Source organism: Lycium barbarum, chromosome 11 (genome assembly GCF_019175385.1).
Source record: "Lycium barbarum isolate Lr01 chromosome 11, ASM1917538v2, whole genome shotgun sequence".
In the NCBI taxonomy this organism is placed as follows: Eukaryota; Viridiplantae; Streptophyta; class Magnoliopsida; order Solanales; family Solanaceae; genus Lycium; species Lycium barbarum.
Window position 1 is genome coordinate 774,031 of NC_083347.1, and position 17,796 is coordinate 791,826.

A 17,796-nucleotide genomic window follows, 5' to 3' on the forward strand; every position below is an offset into this window, starting at 1 on the left:
GAAATTTAAACTCTGCCTTGCGAATTTTTTTTAAAATTTTGACTGTGTGGGGGTTCGAACCTGAAACCCATAAAATTTAGCGAAGGGCAAAATTTAAAGATTTCAAATATGAGGGGCAAAATTTAAAGACCACCCCAAAAGAAGGCAATTCTGCGAATTGCCCGTTTAAATATGACATTTGACATGATGACAATACTAAAGAAAAGGGGCACGAAGAGACTAGCTGTTTTGAGTGACAATTAAATGCATCCACCAATTGGATTTCTGTCATAAAAGAAACCATGGGTTAGTCACTACTTTAGCTTTAAGCACCGTCCAAAGTTGTACTACATTTATTTCGACACATTTTTGGTTAGTTCGATACTACTTACTAGAGAATATACTAGCGCTTTTTGGTTAATGGTAAATTATGATTTTCCTTATAATATTTGATTATGAACATTTAACTGTCAATTATTTCAAATGTATATCTTTAATCCCTTTGCTTATGGTTATTCACAAATTCTCAAAATCATTAATTTTGGCCCGTCATTTAATTGCATACGTGTTATGTTGAGCTTGTGTTTTTACTCCATATTGAAGCTAATATACTTCTAAAAATAGTTCAAAATTTGAATATAACATATTTCCTACATACAAGAACAAAAAACACACATTTTAATTAATTAAAGCTTAAATATGTTGAGTCATATATTACAAGGATCAAAATAAAATTTATTAATAATTGAGGGACCAAAAGCACTATTATCCCAAAATACTAAATCATATATTTATAGGTAAAAATATTTATGAGTATCATATTTAAAGGGCACAAGAGAATTGTAGAGCATTGGATTCTCTCTTTGTTCAAGATGGGACTTTTAAAAGATTCTATTTGTCAATGTCAAGGCTCTTAGTTGGAGAGGATTTATAATTTTAGCTTTACGCTTTTACGTATAGTTCACCTACTTTATACATTATTCCATCTGCTACAAATTAAAAAGTCAAATCTATTAGCTCTATTGTTATGTTAAAAAGATAACAAATTCTTCAAAAAGCTAGTTGAAAAGTTTAATAAGCCAAATGGATATAAATCCCATCCATTTCGCTAATAAAAGAGCGCGCACACACAAAAAAACGGTTTTTGCAAAGCAACCGTGTAGTTTATGGTCCAAATTAAAATCTAAGAACCCAAATACTTAACGGAAAAGCAAATCAATAACAAAGTTATATTTAAAAATCAAAGGCTTTCTAGGCCAACTAATGCGACATAGTTTGCGTAACAATGTTCCAGCCTGTTTCCTGCTAGTCTGCAAGTTGTATTTAACATAAATAATTCGTGAAGGTACCGTATCAAATTATATCCTTCGTTAGTTTCAAGTCTTCTAAAGAATTGAAATGGCACACGTGTTAGAAGGGTGATTGTGTGTTTACGGTTCGATTTGGATCGGTTTTTGATCAAAATCAAACCAAACTTAGTCGATTTTCTAAATATTAAAATTAAATCAAATATAATATATATTTATCGGTTTGATTGTTATCGATTTTGGTTCGGTTTATTCAGTTTTTAACAATACATAAATATATACTATTTCCTTCTTTTTTCCTACTATATATTTCTTTACATTAAACAAAGTGACAAAATGTTTATTAGGTAAATGTAACATCGTTTTTTTAAAACATACCAACTCAAAACTAGTCAAATATATTTAACTATGCGGTGTTTTATGATATATTCTATCTACGTTAGAATACTCAAAAACTAAAGATTCTTGAAATTTTATCTTTCTAAGGCACAAGAAATATTGGCTAATCCTTATGGACGAAAAAGATGTGATTAAACTTTGTGAATTTCATGGTAATTTCGATCTAACTTAATATATTATTTATATATATAATCATAAAAAATATGTCTATAATTTATCGGTTGGGTTGGGTTCGATTTTTTCTTCGGTTTTATTTTAATAAAACCAAAACCAAACCAAATATTATCAGTTTTTGAAAGTTTAAAATCAAACCAAACCAAACCCAAAAGAGTGTTGGTTTATTTAATCGATTTAGTTTGAATTTCGGTTTGGATCGATTTTTAACCAAAGCCTGAGCAGCCCTAGTTGTGGCCTTGTGAGCAGGCTTTTTTTTTTTTTTTTTTTTTTTTTTTTTTAAGTTTCCAATTTGAGAATATCAATTCCCAAGATACACATAAACCAAAAAGATAGAGACCTTAAATTTTCTAAGAGGACAGAAAAAAAAAAAACCGGAGAAAATGATCGACTATGTCTATTTAAAATAAAATAAAAAATGATCATACAAAATTTTTCTGCACTTTATTTTCAGATCTTCTGTATTACTTTGCAGTGACCTGATATAAAAAGATTTACTATATCACTAAAATTATATCGCAGTATATGGATTATAAAACCAAATCTCTCGACAAAGCATGCCATTTTAAAAATAAAATTTGGTCAAGGTGATGGTTGAACTTGAACCTCCAAATATGAGCCAGATGCTTCTCATGGAGTAATAAATTGGAGGATGCCCCACACATATTGTTGACTTCAATATTGGTTTCCCATGCCCGTGTTCACTTAATTATTCGTGGCTTAATTTATCAGCTTCCCTTTACTGTTGTTAACTAGTTGATTGAGATTGCATTAAAATCTCATTCTAATCAATTAATATAATAGACGTTTGTAACTAAGTTGATAGACTAACAAAATTAAAAAGGAGAACTCACCTTAGGAGTTCTCCAAAATGTCCGTTGGAGATCAAGCTTGACATCTACTCCCTTCGTCCGATAATAAATGTCATCTTAGCAAAAAATATGCATATTAAAAAATCAAATGCAATGTGAAATTTATTAAAATGCCCCTATATAACAAAAATAAGATATTCTTTCCTCTTGATTAGAGCATTCACAAGTAGTAATCCTTTTGACATTGGGAATCCAACAATATCAAGTTACTATGGAGCTTTTCCAATCATATTTTAGATGTTATTGTAACTTGTCATTTTTTTTTCAAGGATAGAGTTGAAAAAAACTAGTCAATTTATGTTTTGGTTTCCTAAGGTGACATTTATTATGAGATATTTTTTTTTGGCTAAGATGACATTTATTATGAGACGGAAGGAGTATTTCATGCATTGAAAAATCAACCCGTTTTGTATTGCGATTCAACTTTTGTTACAAGCAAGTTTAATCTTTTCTTTTTAGCTCTTTGCTAGTCAACTAGAAGAATAATTATTCATAAACTAAAAGAAGGATTTTTTCCTAATCAATGGAGGACCTTTTGAGATACTCACTAGTTTCTTTGATGGCTAATAAGGTTTTGAGGAAGTAAATATATCACGTTAAAAGATGGTTCTATGCAATTTGTCAAAGCAAGTGGGAAGGTTTGTAATTTATCAAAGTAAGTGGGTGACTTTTGGTAAACATGACGTTATTGACCACAAGAGACATGGCGTGGGACAATAGTCAACTTGCATTTGCATTCAATTCAAATAAACCAGTCACGGCACACGACCAACATTAATTAATTAATTGCACTAATTTTTTTAATACAAAATAAAAATAAATACAAACTACTCATCCTCACCTGATTATTACTAACAATCTATTTTTTCTTTCTATCTCAATTTCTCTCTCACTTTGTGCAATTATTTTTTGCTTCTGATTTCTTGGATCCATCTATTTATGTCTTTCAGTTTCATTTAATCTGCTTTTTTAAGTACTGGTGGTTAGTTCATTTGTTAGTTATTTTGTGAATCGGAGCGAGAAGGAGCTGAATCTCAGTGAATTGTGGCAGCAAACAAAATTTATAACTGTTTGAGAAGTTTGTTTTACTGTATTGTGAATATCTCAGGTGGATCGTGTAGACTAGGTGTTTGATAAAAGTCCCCAAAGAGAGAAAATCACAAGGGGGAATGGGAATTTGTTACTCTTCAAGTAAAAGCAAGAGTGGTGATGATGGGTTATGGGATGGTAAAAATGAAAGTAATTCCAAGTTGAAAAAGAATAGTTACAGTGGTGATTTCAGTACATTTTTTAGTAAGTTAAGTGGTGGAGGAGGTGAAGAACAAGGACTGCATAATATTCCTGGAAGGCGTTTTGGGAATGGTGCCACGTCACTTGCTTGCTTATATACTCAGCAAGGGAAAAAAGGAACTAATCAAGATGCTATGATCGTTTGGGAGGTCCTCAATTCTCTGTTTCTTGAATTAATTTGTGTTTTTATGCTTTTTGGTTGTCTTTCTATGTCATGAGTAACCAAATCTTTCATCTTTTTGTGCATATGTGAGCTCAGATATATAAAAATTGAACCTTTATCTATCAGATGCAAGCTTACAGTTCTAAGGGTGTGTTTGGTATGAAGGAAAATGTTTTCTTGGAAAACAAGTGGGTTTCTTACTTATTTTCTAGTGTTTGGTAAGTAAGCGAAAAAATAGCATCCCAAAAGCGTTTATATGTGATCTAGCAAACCACTATGGGGGTGGCATGGGGTGGGATAGGGTGGGGAGTGGAGGTTCGGAGGTGGCAGGGGTTGGGATAGTAAAGGGTTGGGGGTGTTGGGTGGGTAGGAGACAATAAACTTGGAATGTCACATATAAAACTTGTTTTCCTACTTCCATTAGGGAAGTCGTTTGGAACTTGTTTTCTTAGAAATTTTTTTCCCCAAATTTTCCAAACACACCCTAAAAACTAAATCTCTGTCAAATACCAGTCCGCAGGCCGCTACTGAAAAAATGGATTTAGCTATGAAGTTCGTAGCCATGGATTTTGTTGTTTAGCTACAAATTTTGTCCATTTCGAATTCCTTTTTTTTTTTAGTAGTGAATGAGGAGGGTTGTGGTAGGTTGATGGTTGGTGTAAGTTTAATTATGATAAATTATCTGAATATATATTGACGCGTATTTATGCATAGAGTCATACCTATGATCCTCTCATCCATCAGTTGTGGTAGATGTCCTATCAAAACAACTTATGTATTGTTGATCTAACATGAAATGCAACTTTGCTCGTTAAAACTCTACTGTGGAAGACCATTCCCTACTTCTTTCTGATGATTTGACTCTTGTTTGTGACACTTCTTTCACCCACTTAACTATTCATTTTTGCATCAAATTTTTTGAGTATTAAGAAAGTGTAGTTCTGTATGTTGCATTTCATTAACTCCATTACTTGTCAAACAAAGAAATAAATTTTTTCTTATCTATTGGGTCAGTTTATGACTTGGTTGGAATGTTTCTACAATAGAATTTTTGTTCGCGGAGCGATACAATGTTCTGTGGAGTATTTGATGGACACGGTCCCTATGGACATATGGTGGCAAGGAAAGTTCGAGATACTCTACCACTTCTGCTGCGCTCAGAGTGGGAAGTTAATTCAAGTGGTGATCAAAGTAATACTTCTGAGAATGGAAATACTAATGGAGGTTCACATCTTGATGATGTCTTGGATGATGATTTGATTGAAGCTATGGAAGCTGAGAGCAACGAAAAGTTCCCAGAAATACATCTCTCCCTTAAAAGGTCGATGTTAAAAGCTTTCCGGTCGATGGATAAAGAACTCAAGTTGCACCCAACTATTGATTGTTTCTGTAGTGGGTCAACTGCTGTTTCCTTGGTGATGCAGGTACTACTTATATTGTCGGTTTTTCTGTTGGCTATAACTTCCTACGGAATTGAAGCATTCTTAATTACTGACTTTGTTGCAGACTGGAAAAAGAGAGGGTCCTTGTATGATTTTTACTTATCCAAAAGAAAAACTTTTATCATTTTTCTCAACATCTAAGTGCGTTTCTTTAATTTACTATGTTCTGCCAAAAGAAGAAAATTATAAGTAGTTATTTGCAGTAGGATCTTCAGTATTCTGAAGTAAGCCAAAGTTTGCTCTATGGGCCGTTCTTTCGGTACTAAAACTATTATAGAAGCCCCGTCAAACCATTAATGTCACTTCCTCCACTTTTTTGTTTCCTCACATGGAAATTATTTTTCCCATAATGTAGAACAGTATCAAATTATTTCTTTTTATAAAAAGAACAATGGACAATTCATCCAAAGTTCTCAGAGGGGTATCTTGCCCGTGAGTAGGAGCAGAGACATTACAATTAGGGGTAGAGTGGTAAGGATGATCTCCGGAAGCACTTTCACTATTTCCGAAGTCATGTTCTCGGACTTACCTCTCAAAAAAGTCATGTTTTGAGGCCAATATTTTGAAAATCCGTACATCTATACTGTGATTTCTTCATGTTCAGTTAAACTTGTTGAAAAATATGATTGTGACCTTTGAAATTCAATTGCACGTGTCACATGCTGTTGGATATACACGAGTTAACTTTTTCCTTATTCTTATGTCTCTTGAATGTTTTAGTTCCTGATACATTGAGAATTTTGCATTTGTTATGATTTCTCAGTCTGTCAACTCTTTTGACCAGGCATATGGAATTTGATTGATGAATACTTGTTGTAAAATATGAATCAAGAATACAGAATATTGAGGCTTGAAACATGTTGAGAGCACTTTCCTAAAAGCGATATTTGCTCCCTATCCTTCACGAGATTGCTATGAGATTAATGCAAATAGTTTTAATGGATATGAACAACCTTTGAATTTCTACAATAAACAAATAATGGAGAAATTCTTCTAAGGAAAGCAAGAACTATTAATTCGATACATTTGTGTAGAAGTGTAGGGCAAGAAAGAGAGTTTGAAGAATGATAATGAATGGAGACTTTCTGCAAATAGGAAAAGTAATGTTGGAAGTAAATCAAAAGACGAGAACACTCTCTTGTTATATAGAAAAAAGTGGTTGGAGACGAGAGGGTTGTTGAAGCTAGTTTCTATAATATTGAAAGGATATGTCTTTTTATTTAAAACACACTTGTTTAAAACATTTCTTTGATAATACTTAAACAATTTTCTAATACTTCTCACTTGGTTTGTACATGATGTTGAAACATGCTAGTTGCAGAAAACTATTAAGCTTGAGTGGGAGGGAACGTGATTCTGCCACATATTTGGTTATTCTAGCTCTTTTCTAATTGCTTAGCATCTTAAAAGCATTTTAACTGATCTTTCTTGTGATGTCTCAGGGCCAGGATATAATAATTGGTAATGTTGGTGACTCAAGAGCAGTATTGGCAACTAGAGATAAAGACAACTCTTTAGTGCCTCTACAGTTGACCGTAGATTTGAAGCCTAATCTTCCAAGTCTCTCTCTCTCTCTCCCTCCTTGATTCAATTGATACTACCTGAAGCTGAAATTTAGTTGTCTTTTTCCTCGAAGAAAATGCTTAAATTTCTTTGTTCAATTGTTTTGTTTTGTAGGAGAAGCTGCTAGAATACACAAATACAAAGGCAGGGTGTTTGCATTGCAAGATGAGCCAGAGGTTGCACGCGTATGGTTGCCAAATAGTGACTCTCCTGGCTTGGCAATGGCCAGGGCATTTGGTGATTTTTGTCTGAAGGATTTTGGTTTAATTTCTGTCCCTGATGTGTATTACCACCGCATTACAGATAGGGACCAGTTTGTTGTTCTAGCTACTGATGGGGTACTTCTTTCACCTCACATTATTTCCTTATAACAAGAAAATCTTATCTCATCTCGTGGAAACACACTGAATTTCACCTTCAGTTTCCATTTGTTAACACTTGGCTTCGTCTCACGATGTAATTTCTTGTGCTATGCAGATTTGGGATGTCCTTTCTAATAAGGAAGCTGTGGATATTGTGGCCTCAGCCCCAAGTCGCGCTACAGCTGCCCGAGCTCTTGTTGACTGCGCGACAAGAGCTTGGAGGCTGAAATACCCCACATCAAAGACTGATGACTGTGCTGTTGTATGCCTTTTCCTGGACCGTGTACCTGCACCTGATGCCGTAGTGACAGCATCTCAGCACGATTTGACAAAGGCCCCTCAAGTGGAAATGAAGACAATTATTACAAATGGCAAACTCGAAAGTGCAGATATCAATACTGTTTCAGCTTCTCATATCGCTGTTCTTGAACCTTCAGGTGCTACAAGAGATGCCAGTGAGATAGTTCGTGTTGACGAGTCCATTGAACAACAGCTTGCTGATAAGGGTCTTGGACATTCTCAGCGAAGCCTAGCCGAGTGCCTTTCTACTGCACAAGATGAGGAATGGTCAGCCCTTGAGGGAGTTACCAGGGTTAATAGCCTTCTTAGTCTTCCTAGATTCTTGTCTGGTGAGAAAAGGTCAGCCAGTCGGAGAAAGTGGTTGTAAGGCATCAAGGCATGACCTCGAGGCTAATGTAATTGATTTGTATTAGTGTCTCCTGCATATATGATGCTGTTCTTCTCAAAGATTTTGTAAATCAAAACCTGATAAGGAGTAGCATTATAGCTTGCAGCTAAATAGCCTAAAGAATTGCCCAGAATGTAAAACAGCTTATGTGCTTGATGACTATCCAAATTGGCAATGCTTTTTTGGTAGGATATTTATAATTGATGATCACATCTGAGTATGACACATTTTTGTGCTGTATAATGTTTTGCTTTTGTGTTCAAGATGGTTTCTCTGGCGCCTCTAGGTGTATGGTTCTTTTGTTTTTCGGATTCCGCTGAACAATGAAGACTTGTGTTTTAACGTTCATGTAGTCTCCTTTGATTTACTTGTAATAAATTTGAATTTTGGTATGTTTCAATTCAAGGAAAAATAGAATCACTAAGCCAAGTAAAAGAGGGTCATTTACTAAATAGTTGGCCCAAAAAGGGGCGACCTGCAATTCTTTTTTTGTAAAACTTACACAAATAACTACCTTTTAACAACTTCTAATAAGTTATAGCTATAAGTTGAAGATTTACAATTCGTAGCTGCTTTTGGCTGTATTTCAGTTGTATCTCGTGTTTTTGAAATACAATGAAATATAGCGAAATACAGTGTGGCTGTTGAATTAAAAAAAGGCTATATTTGTGGCAATAAAAATCTTTTTCAAATATATATGGTAATTTGGATTAATGGTTCCATGATTCACGCAAACCTCATGAGGTTCCATTACAGCTAACATCTCTCTATCAAAATCAGTCCATTCAATTTTTTTTTGCTGATTTTGTTGTATTTCGCGTTTTTAAAATACAAGAAAACACAAAATTTGGCAGAGTAAAAATAGGCTGTATTTATGGAACATATTCTCTTCTTTCATTTTAAATGGTAAATCAAATTAAATCAACTATGTATCATGCAAACGGCTCAAGTTCCATAACAACCCATGTTTCTCTCTCGAAATTACTTTATTCCAAACTTTTAGAAATACTTCCAAATATCGAAAAATATACACTGGCATACAATGAAATATGGTTGATTGTTTAAGAAATATAAAATTGTAGTATGCGTATGTACAATGGAATGCAATGAAATGTATCAGAAACTGTTTCGTAAATTAGAAATACATTGAAATATAGTGAAATATACTGAAACAGTACACTGAAATATATAGAAATATACTGAAACAGTACATTGAAATCTAACGAAATATACTGAAAATATACAGAAATATACTAAAACACCACAACCACAAACCTTGCAGAACCACCACAACAACTGGAAAAACCCTTCTCCTTTCTCCGCCGCCTTTTTTCCGATCCACCATCCTGCTTTTCGAGATCTGAGAAAACACAAACATAGTTCTACACAGAAAATCGTCCAATGTTGGTTTTCTTCAGATCTAATGGGTGATTAATGGGTAATCAAATGCCCCTCAATTACTTCAACTGGGGGTTTTAAGTTCAAATGATTCTATGAGTACCGTATTTTCTTTCAAAGGAGCAATTTCACAAACACCTGGTGTGCGTTTCTTGGAAAAATGGGGAAATCAAACAGTATTGAAAGTGGGTTTTTTTCGGATCTAATGGGTAATGAAAATGACCCACAATTATCTCCAGCTTAATCCAACTGGGGGTTTTAAGTTCAAATGATTCTATGAGTATTGTGTTTTCTTTCAAAGGGACAGTTACACAAACAGTTGGTGTGCGTTTTTGGGGAAAATGTGGGAGATCGGACAGTATTGGAAAAGGGGTATTTTGTTGTAGAGATCTAATGATATGGTGGATGATTATTTAGAGAGTTAAAGAAGAAGAAGAGACCATTGTAATGGGGTAAAGAGGAAGAAGAAGAAGATGATGATGATGTCGTGTGGTTAGTTGTGAGGAGAGATTATTTTTTTTAGGGTTTGGAGAAAATGATAAATATTAAATGTGTAGTGATAGAGAATAGAGAGGTACATGTATTTCAAAAATTACTGGATCAGTTATGAAATGTAATTTTAGAAAAATAAAGCTACAAAAATTAAATAATAAATAAGTCTTAGAGGTAGTTATGACAAGTAAATTTTACTCTTTTTTTACTGGATTACAGTAACAAACAAATGTTCTCTTACATTTAAACCATCCATTATGACCAAAGGAAAGTCACACAAATATAACTTTTTGAAATGGTAATTAAAAAGATTACAACTATTTTCTAAAAATTACATAAATACTGTTATGAATAGTTATCTATATATTGTGGATGTTTATCTTTAGGTGAAAAAGTAGGGTTAGTGACTTTGGGATCAAACCAGTTTTCCCCTATAAATACAGAGATTCTCCTTCATTGTAAAGACATCCCTAACAAGAGAACTAAAGAATTCTCCTCTCTTCTCTCTTTCTCTACAAATATTCTTGCTTTAATTTATTGTTTTATAATACGTTATCAGCACGAGACTTTGCCATCTTTGATAAATAAGGTATATTATGAAAAGATCGAAGGTACGTTTGCTTTAAAGCCACCTTAACTGTGGTATCATATTTATATCTCTATCTCGTGTATAGTTACAGATAAATATGTAAAGTTTACATGATATTGTATTCTAAGATTTACGTGGCCCTGAAAATAATCTAGTCAAAATCATGAATTGCAAAACTGGATTTTAATATATGAAATTTATGTATGAGTGGGATGAATCAATTAATCCATGCATAGCTTGATTCTCTTTTGTTAAGTGCTTATCTGATTTTTAAACTACTGTAAATGACTATTTCAAGCTTTTTGAGGTGAAACCCTTTTATAAAGTAAGAAGTATTGCATCTTGAGATAAAGATATGGTTAGCACCAACATTATGCGGCCATCTCTATATGTTTCTAATTAATTTTCAGATGTCTTTTATGCTATGGAATTTATGTCCTCAAATATTATTTCATCACATATCATGAAGCGTATTAGATCTGTCATGTGTTCCCCATATCACTGCGATTCATTCGAAAAATTATAAAGTGGATAATAATCGGTTCACTTAATCTCCAACAGAGTTTACAAGAATATACAATCACCAGAAGTGATAATATTTCCCATGCCTTGTTGAGGTTAAATTCATTTGCGCCTATAATCACCAGAAGTGATTATTATCATAGGCATATTGTGATTACAATTGAAGATATGTTAGAGAAAAATACTCTATGTTATATGGATACCTTGATTTGCTCCTGAAGTAGCAACATCTTAAAAGAGGTATTAAGCTACCATAATTTGATATGCTCAGAACACGTAGAGATGATTTTGTTCTATTCCTGAAGAATGAGAACTTTTGATAAATGTTACAAATATATATCCATTCCTTGAAGTGAATGTGACAGTATGCAATAAAGCTTATAGAGACGGACGCATGTTTAATTGTGAAGTTATCATGACTCTTGTCGGTTTATGAACTTTGATTAATTGTTCTCCTTGCATGTTAAGATTTATGGGTAAAATTATGATTTTAACCGATGATATGACTATGTAGTTGGAAAAAATATTTTTATTTGCTATCACGGTAACTACAAGTTTGGATTTCAAAACAAAATATTAAATGGGACAAATGGAATAGTTCGTTACTTTATTTGTTGGGAGTATTGTTTGATAACATAGCAGAAAAAAAAAAAGCAACAGTAATGATATTTTGAAGTTCAAGTTATGTATCTCAATTTGTTAAAACTAAGTATGGATTGTAAGGGAGTATTTCTAGATGACAAACTTCACTAGAGAATCTATTTTGGAGTCGACATATTTTATGACATATTGATCTTACTTTATGAAGTGTAATTATTACCTTAACTTGATAATTACAATTTTTTTTGTCATAATTGTTATACCCTATTTTAACTGAAGTCAAAATAGTTTACAACATCTGGGTAATTTCGGGGTTATTTAAAGTTAGGAGTCGCCACCTAATTATTTACGGTGAATTAGGGCACCTAAAGTTAATTAAAGTAATAATCTAAAGTTGATTTTATTTTAAAGTTTACGAAACCAAATGATTCTAGGTAAGGGTTCAACTAATCTAGAGGGAAGGTATTAGGCATCCTCTAAATTCCATTAATAATGGTTAACCGACCGGACTAAAATTTAATTAGGCTAAAAACGTAAATGTATCGTTTTATAGCATTAAATAAATAATTTATAAGTATTACCAAAGTTACAGATAAATATATAATAATGCTATTTAAAATAGGACTTGGAGAAAATATAATAGTCTTCATATAAATAATAGCTTTTAGGAAGAGATTTGGCAAATTTGAATTTTAGATAAAATTACATTATATGAATAATGGCGATGTAGAAAAATCCAGACTTATTTTATAAATAGGATGCAAAAGGAGGTGAGTTTTCTTTTTTATTAACTTTATTTAACTACTAGATGGCCTATGCCCGTGCTGCGCACGGGCCCAACACTTCGAATTATAGTGTATCTATGTATATGTAGTTGTGTTTAAATAATATATATATATATACTATGTTCAAAATACGATTAATATAACATTGTAGTTTGTGCTCCGTATCTAAAACTTTATTTTATTCGTGTTTGCTACGAAAATTTATTAATACTTTTTAAAAGAGAAGACTTGTTTAAAAGAAAACTATTTTCCTCTCTTTGAGATAAAATAATAGCAATATTTAAGCATCAGTTGATATTTTCAATTTTAATTCGATTAATTTAAAAGTGTAAAATGCTTATTATTTTTTATCAAATTTTTATTTGGATAATTCTAATTCACATTATTAAATTAATTTTACATGTTTGAAACGAAACAAAGTAGAAATTAATTTTCTATTTAAACGAAGAAATGCTATTTTTTAATTTTTAGTAAATATTTTTGGTTTAACTCATTTTACTTGTCATGTTGTCTTTTGCATGGTTTTTTAAGGAAACGTGAATTAGAATTATAATTTGACTAATTTATCTTATTCATTATTTGATCTTCATTTGATATTAATCTCTTTTCACATTTATTAGAGTAAGAATAAAAATAAAAAGTAATTAAATTGTATCTTATTTTTTAAATAAATATATATATTTTAAGTATATTTATTTTAGTAAACATAATAAATAAATGACATGGCGGAATAGCAATAAAAAAGTAGGACCGAACACGGACGACGATCTTGCCTCTATAAATCGGCTCTTCTATATAGTAGTAAGTAAAGTAATACATATAATTTTTTTATCAAATTTTGATTTGGATAATTCTAATTCAAATTATTATATTAATTTTACATGTTTAAGATGAAATGAAGTAGAAATTTGATTTTCTATTTAAATGAAGAACTTCTATTTTTTAATTTTTAGTAAATATTTTTTATTTAACTCATTTTACTTGTCATGTTGTTTTTTACACGGTTTTTTAAGGAAACGTCAATTAGAATTATAATTTCACTAATTTACCTTATTAATTATTTGATCTCCATTTAATATTATTTTTTATTTTATGACATTAATCTCTTTTCACATTTATTAGAGTAAGGAAAAAATGAAAAAGTAATTAAATTCTATCTTATTTTAATATATAAGTATTTTAAGTATGTTGCTGTACAATAATTTCATTTGCTCCCACTAATGGGTTGATATGCATGTGGCAATGAGTCCATCATTATTGATTTAATTGTTTAATTTTCTAAGCATTTATTTTTTAACATTGTTTGTTTTATTAATATGGGATTCATTTTTTTAATATTGCTTGATTTTATTAATATGGGGTCCACTTTTTTTTTTCCTGTGAGTTTGAATGTGGTGGGTTCCCTTTTTTCTTCCCCCCCTTATATTTTTTAATTTTTAGTAAATATTTTTTGTTTAACTCATTTTACTTGTCATGTTGTTTTTTACACGGTTTTTTAAGGAAACATCAATTAGAATTATAATTTCACTAATTTAACTTATTAATTATTTGATCTCCATTTAATATTATTTTTTCTTTTATGACATTAATCTCTTTTCACATTTATTAGAGTAAGGAAAAAATGAAAAAGTAATTAAATTCTATCTTATTTTAATATATAAGTATTTTAAGTATGTTGTTGTACAATAATTTCATTTGCTCACACTAATGGGTTGATACGCATGTGACAATGAGTCCATTATTATTGATTTAATTGTTTGATTTTCTAAGCATTTATTTTTTAACATTGTTTGTTTTATTAATATGGGATTAACTTTTTTTTTTTTTTTAATATTGCTTGATTCTGTTAATATGGGGTCCACTTTTTTTTTCCCGTGAGTTTGGATGTGGTGAGTTCCGTTTTGTTTTCTTCCTTTTTTTTATTGCTCGGTGTTATTTAATATGGGGCCCACCCTTTTTTTTATGGGACAACGGACGATGAAGCATGGGTGTAAACCCATGCTTTATATAGTTTTTTTTTTTATATTGCTTGGTGTTGTTTAGTATGGGGCCCACCCTTTTGGACATTATTAGTTTGCACTATTTTTATGCATATAATATATATATATATATATATATATATATATATATATACTATGTTCAAAACACGATTGATATAACATTGTAATTTGTGCTCCGTATCTAAAACTTTATTATATTAGTGTTTGCTAAGAATACAAAGTCTGCACTTTTTTTTTTTTTTTTGACATTGTTTATTTTTTTAATATGGGATTCATTTTTTTTATATATATATTGTTTGATTTTGTCAATATGGGATACTATGTTCAAAACACGATTAATATAACATTATAGTTTGTGCTCCGTATTTAAAACTTTATTATATTAGTGTTTGCTACGAATACGCATGGTGTTTAATATGGGGCCCACAATTTTTTTCACATTTATTAGAGTAAGGAAAAAATGAAAAAGTAATTAAATTCTATTTTAATACATAAGTATTTTAAGTATGTTGCTGTACAATAATTTCATTTGCTCTCACTAATGGGTTGATACGCGTGTGGCAATGAGTCTATCATTATTGATTTAATTGTTTGATTTTCTAAGCATTTGTTTTTTAACATTGTTTGGTTTATTAATATGAGATTATCTTTTTTTTTTTAATATTGCTTGATTCTGTTAATATGGGGTCCACATTTTTTTTTCCTGTGCGTTTGGATGTGGTGAGTTCCACTTTTTTTCTTCCTTTCTTTTTATTACTCGGTGTTATTTAGTATGAGGCCCATCCATTTTTTTTAAGGGACAACGGACGATGAAGCATGGGTCTAAACCGGTGCTTTATATAGTTTTTTTTTATTTTTTTTTTATTTTGTATATTGCTTGGTGTTGTTTAGTATGGGGCCCACCCTTTTTTTTTAAGGGACAACGGACGATGAAGCATGGGTCTAAACCCATGCTTTATATAGTTTTTTTTTTTATATTGCTTGGTGTTGTTTAGTATGGGGACCACCCTTTTGGACATTATTAGTCTGCACTATTTTTATGCATAATATATATATATATATATATATATATATACATACTATGTTCAAAACACGATTGATATAACATTGTAATTTGTGCTCCGTATCTAAAACTTTATTATATTAGTGTTTGCTAAGAATACAAAGTCTGTACTTTTTTTTTTGACATTGTTTATTTTTTTAATATGGGATTCACTTTTTATTTTTTTTATTTTTTATATATTGCTTGATTTTGTCAATATGGGAAACTATGTTCAAAACACGATTAATATAACATTGTAGTTTGTGCTCCGTATTTAAAACTTTATTATATTAGTGTTTGCTACGAATACGCATGGTGTTTAATATGGGGCCCACATTTTTTTTAACATTGTTTGTTTTTTTAATATGAGATTCACTTTTTTTTTTTTTTTAATATTGCTTAATTTTGTTAATATGGGGTCCACTTTTTTTTCCGTGAGTTTGGATGTGGTGGGTTCCAGTTTTTTTTTTTTTTTTTTTTAATACTGGTTGGTGTTTAATATGGGGCCCACAATTTTTTTTAATATTAGTTGTTGTTTAATATATATGGGGCCTACAATTTTTTATTTATTATGGGCCTGTTTAATATGGGGCCCAAAATATATTTTTTACATTTTTTTTTTAATACCTGTTGGTGTTTAATATGGGGCCCTACAATTTTTTTGTAATATTAATTGTTGTTTAATATATATGGGGCCCACAATATTTTTTTTTACAATATTTTTTTATTATGGGCATGTTTAATAAGGGGCCCAAAATGTTTTTTTTTACAATTTTTTTTTATTATGGGGCCTGTTTAATATGGGGCCCAAAATAGGGGGGCCCCACAACGGACGACGAAAAGCACCCCAACCGGTGCTTCTAATATAGTAGTAATATTCGGCTAAAAGTATGCATAGTTGAATACGTCTCAAGAATAATGTTTATAAAGTATACTTGGATTAATATTTACCTATTAGTGACGTTTTGAAATTTTTAAGATAGTAAAATAAAGTATGATTCCCTTTGACTCAAAATATGTAGTCATGCTATTTTGAAAACCAATAATTCTAAGAAAGATAAATATTATGAGTATTATAAATAACTTAATATAAAAAGAAGAAAAAATGTAATTTATGGAATTAATTATTGGTTTCTCTTTTAGACTAACCACCCATTATACTAACATTAACCCATTAATCCTACTAAGGTTCATTCTAGCTAAGAAAACCAAAACAAAGTAAAATGTTAGTTGCATAATACAAGTTAGACACACAAAATAAAATAAAAGGGGGAAGCAAATATAATTAATGGGCTCGACCCATTTTAGAACTGCTGCTGCGATTGTTTCTTTCGCCATGTGGGCTTTGGCCCAAGAATCTTTATATGTCGCGGATTGGGATGACTCGAGAGGGACATTTCGTTGGGCTTTGGCCCAACACCGAATGCAGAAGATTGATGAGTCCCTCGGACTCGTATGCGATAGTCATGCACAAGAACGAAAGAAAAAGATTAGTAAAGTGAAGATGTACAAAATACATTCTTTGAATATAAAAAATATTGGCAGCAACAGCCTATCATTGGTCTATTTGACAGCAAGTATTTAATGAAGGGCAGCCACAACAAACAGTAGCGAGACAACAATATAGGATAACATCTCGAACATAACAGTGGTTCAGTCCGTGTGCATATCATCAGCCAAAGGGTAATAATTCATGGCAATGGCAACGAGTAATAGCTCAAGTGCAGTCTCTGTCTTTGTTAAAGTGAAAACAACAACTTGCAAAAGTATAGCAGTAGCTTATTTTAGTTTTTTCAAAAAGAAGAGGTGAGACTCAATTACATAACAAAGAGTGTGTCCACCTTATTTAGAGAAAAGAAACAAACATAGAAAGCACATGAACTGGGAAACAGTGACACTAAGCATCCTTACCAGACGCGCTGATTTAAATTAACAGAGGAAAAAAAAAGGAACTCATTATCTGGGCCAAATTTAACTACCACAATTTACCTATAGTGATGTCTGTTTCTTAATACTTAACAAAAGACATGGCAAACCAGTTCTAAAAAAAAAAAGAATCTTAATGAATAATCACACACATATAGGATTCTACTAGAAATCTCATGGCTACTAGATAATAGGAAGTTCTT

The 17,796-nt window shown here is 31.4% G+C and overlaps 1 protein-coding gene across 1 annotated transcript; it reads left to right on the top strand.

The window, feature by feature from the left end:
- Positions 1-3,493: 3,493 nt before the first annotated feature.
- LOC132620456 (probable protein phosphatase 2C 6) lies at positions 3,494-8,520 on the top strand. The gene is made up of 5 exons (XM_060335133.1): positions 3,494-4,170; positions 5,231-5,608; positions 7,069-7,186; positions 7,304-7,527; positions 7,667-8,520. The coding sequence occupies exons 1-5, from the start codon at positions 3,901-3,903 to the stop codon at positions 8,216-8,218; spliced, it is 1,542 nt and encodes a 513-aa protein (XP_060191116.1). The 5' UTR covers positions 3,494-3,900; the 3' UTR covers positions 8,219-8,520.
- The last annotated feature ends 9,276 nt before the right edge of the window (positions 8,521-17,796 follow it).

What these genes read in the sequence shown, in the direction of transcription:
- LOC132620456 (XM_060335133.1), top strand. Translation starts at nt 3,901, where the DNA reads ATGGGAATTTGTTACTCTTCAAGTAAAAGCAAGAGTGGTGATGATGGG. An exon ending in ATGCTATGATCGTTTGGGAG is followed by an intron (nt 4,171 to 5,230) that starts GTCCTCAATTCT and finishes TTTCTACAATAG; the next exon opens with AATTTTTGTTCGCGGAGCGA. An exon ending in TTTGAAGCCTAATCTTCCAA is followed by an intron (nt 7,187 to 7,303) that starts GTCTCTCTCTCT and finishes TTTGTTTTGTAG; the next exon opens with GAGAAGCTGCTAGAATACAC.